Raw genomic sequence first — 1,270 nt, forward strand, 5'->3', positions numbered from 1 at the left:
TGGGGTTGTATGCTGGAGTGTCTGGGGGTCACTGGAGCTGAGGAGCGGAGGCGCCCAGTGTGGGGTTGTATGCTGGAGTGTCTGGGGGTCACTGGCACCAACATACATCCCAAGGTGGAGCCACTTCCCACCCAGGATTCCACCCTGCCACCAATGCTGCTTCTGAGAAGCCACAGGGACCCAGGGGGACACGTCCCGGAAGTGAACCTGGAGACCTGGGAGCGTCAGGTCAGAGGAGATGCGAAGCCACAGCCTCCCAGCCTGGCCTGAGGCAGACGTGGGACCAGAGACTCAGGCCATGGTGCCAGGGCCAGGCCTGAGGCAGACATGGGGCTGGAGAGGGTGGGCTTGGTTCCTGTGGCCAAAGGCCAGCGTGTTCTGAGCATAGCCTCTGGGGGCCGAGCAGAGCCCGGCCACACCCCACTTCCACATGGAGGCCCCGATTGCCAGATGGCCCCCACAGCCCGAGGGCAGGATAGATCACGCACCAGGCTGGCAGCAGTGCCAGTTTCAGCCACACCTGGTTTTAGCTAGTCAGCAGACAGCTGCCTGGAACAGGTGCGGACATGCTGTCCCCAGGGGTCACTGTGCTCTGGGCTCGGGGGTCTTGTAAACAGAGGCAAAGACTTCACTTTGGCAGCTCAGTCACACAGACAAGAATAAACCTCCTACAAGAAAACATCTCCCACACCCTGGACATTCCCTCCATGTTACCTTGGAGGCCGGAGCTGAGGTCACCAAGGTCGGCAAATGGGTCCAGGTTCTGAGACTTGGTCCGGCTGGCCTGAGAGCCACAAGGGGCTGGCTGACCTCCAGTGAAGAGGGGGCCTGGAGAAGGGTCACAGCGCGTTAGAACAAGCACCACCTGAAGTGAAACACACCCTCCTGGGACCTCCAATCCTGCCTCCTTAGGACATGATAGCCTCGCACCTGCCTGAGAGTTGGCACCTGCCAGGCCTGCGTGCACATGACCAGCCAGGACCGAGCTGCACACGGAGGACGCTGCCTCCACACCCCACACTGCTCCTTGGGGACCAGCCACACACGGAGGACACTGCCTCCACACCCCACACTGCTCCTCGGGACCAGCCAGGACCCAGCTGCACACGGAGGACGCTGCCTCCACACCCCACACTGCTCCTCAGGGACCAGCCACACACGGAGGACGCTGCCTCCACACCCCACACTGCTCCTCGGGACCAGCCAGGACCCAGCCGCACACGGAGGACGCTGCCTCCAAACCCCACACTGCTCCTCGGGACCAGCCAGG

At 62.7% G+C, this 1,270-nt stretch overlaps 1 protein-coding gene across 4 annotated transcripts in view; it reads right to left on the reverse strand.

The window, feature by feature from the left end:
• Positions 1-1,270, reverse strand: part of GAK (cyclin G associated kinase) — a 74,502-nt gene that overhangs the window by 8,679 nt on the left and 64,553 nt on the right. For all 4 annotated transcript variants that reach the window (XM_032253873.1, XM_032253872.1, XM_032253875.1 and 1 more), the window contains one exon: positions 715-828. In XM_032253873.1, coding sequence (XP_032109764.1) covers positions 715-828 — 114 coding nt within the window. The remainder of the gene's footprint in view (positions 1-714; positions 829-1,270) is intronic.

This window comes from Sapajus apella, unplaced genomic scaffold, assembly GCF_009761245.1.
Source record: "Sapajus apella isolate SASKATOON/1434 unplaced genomic scaffold, GSC_monkey_1.0 scaffold85, whole genome shotgun sequence".
Lineage (NCBI taxonomy): Eukaryota > Metazoa > Chordata > Mammalia > Primates > Cebidae > Sapajus > Sapajus apella.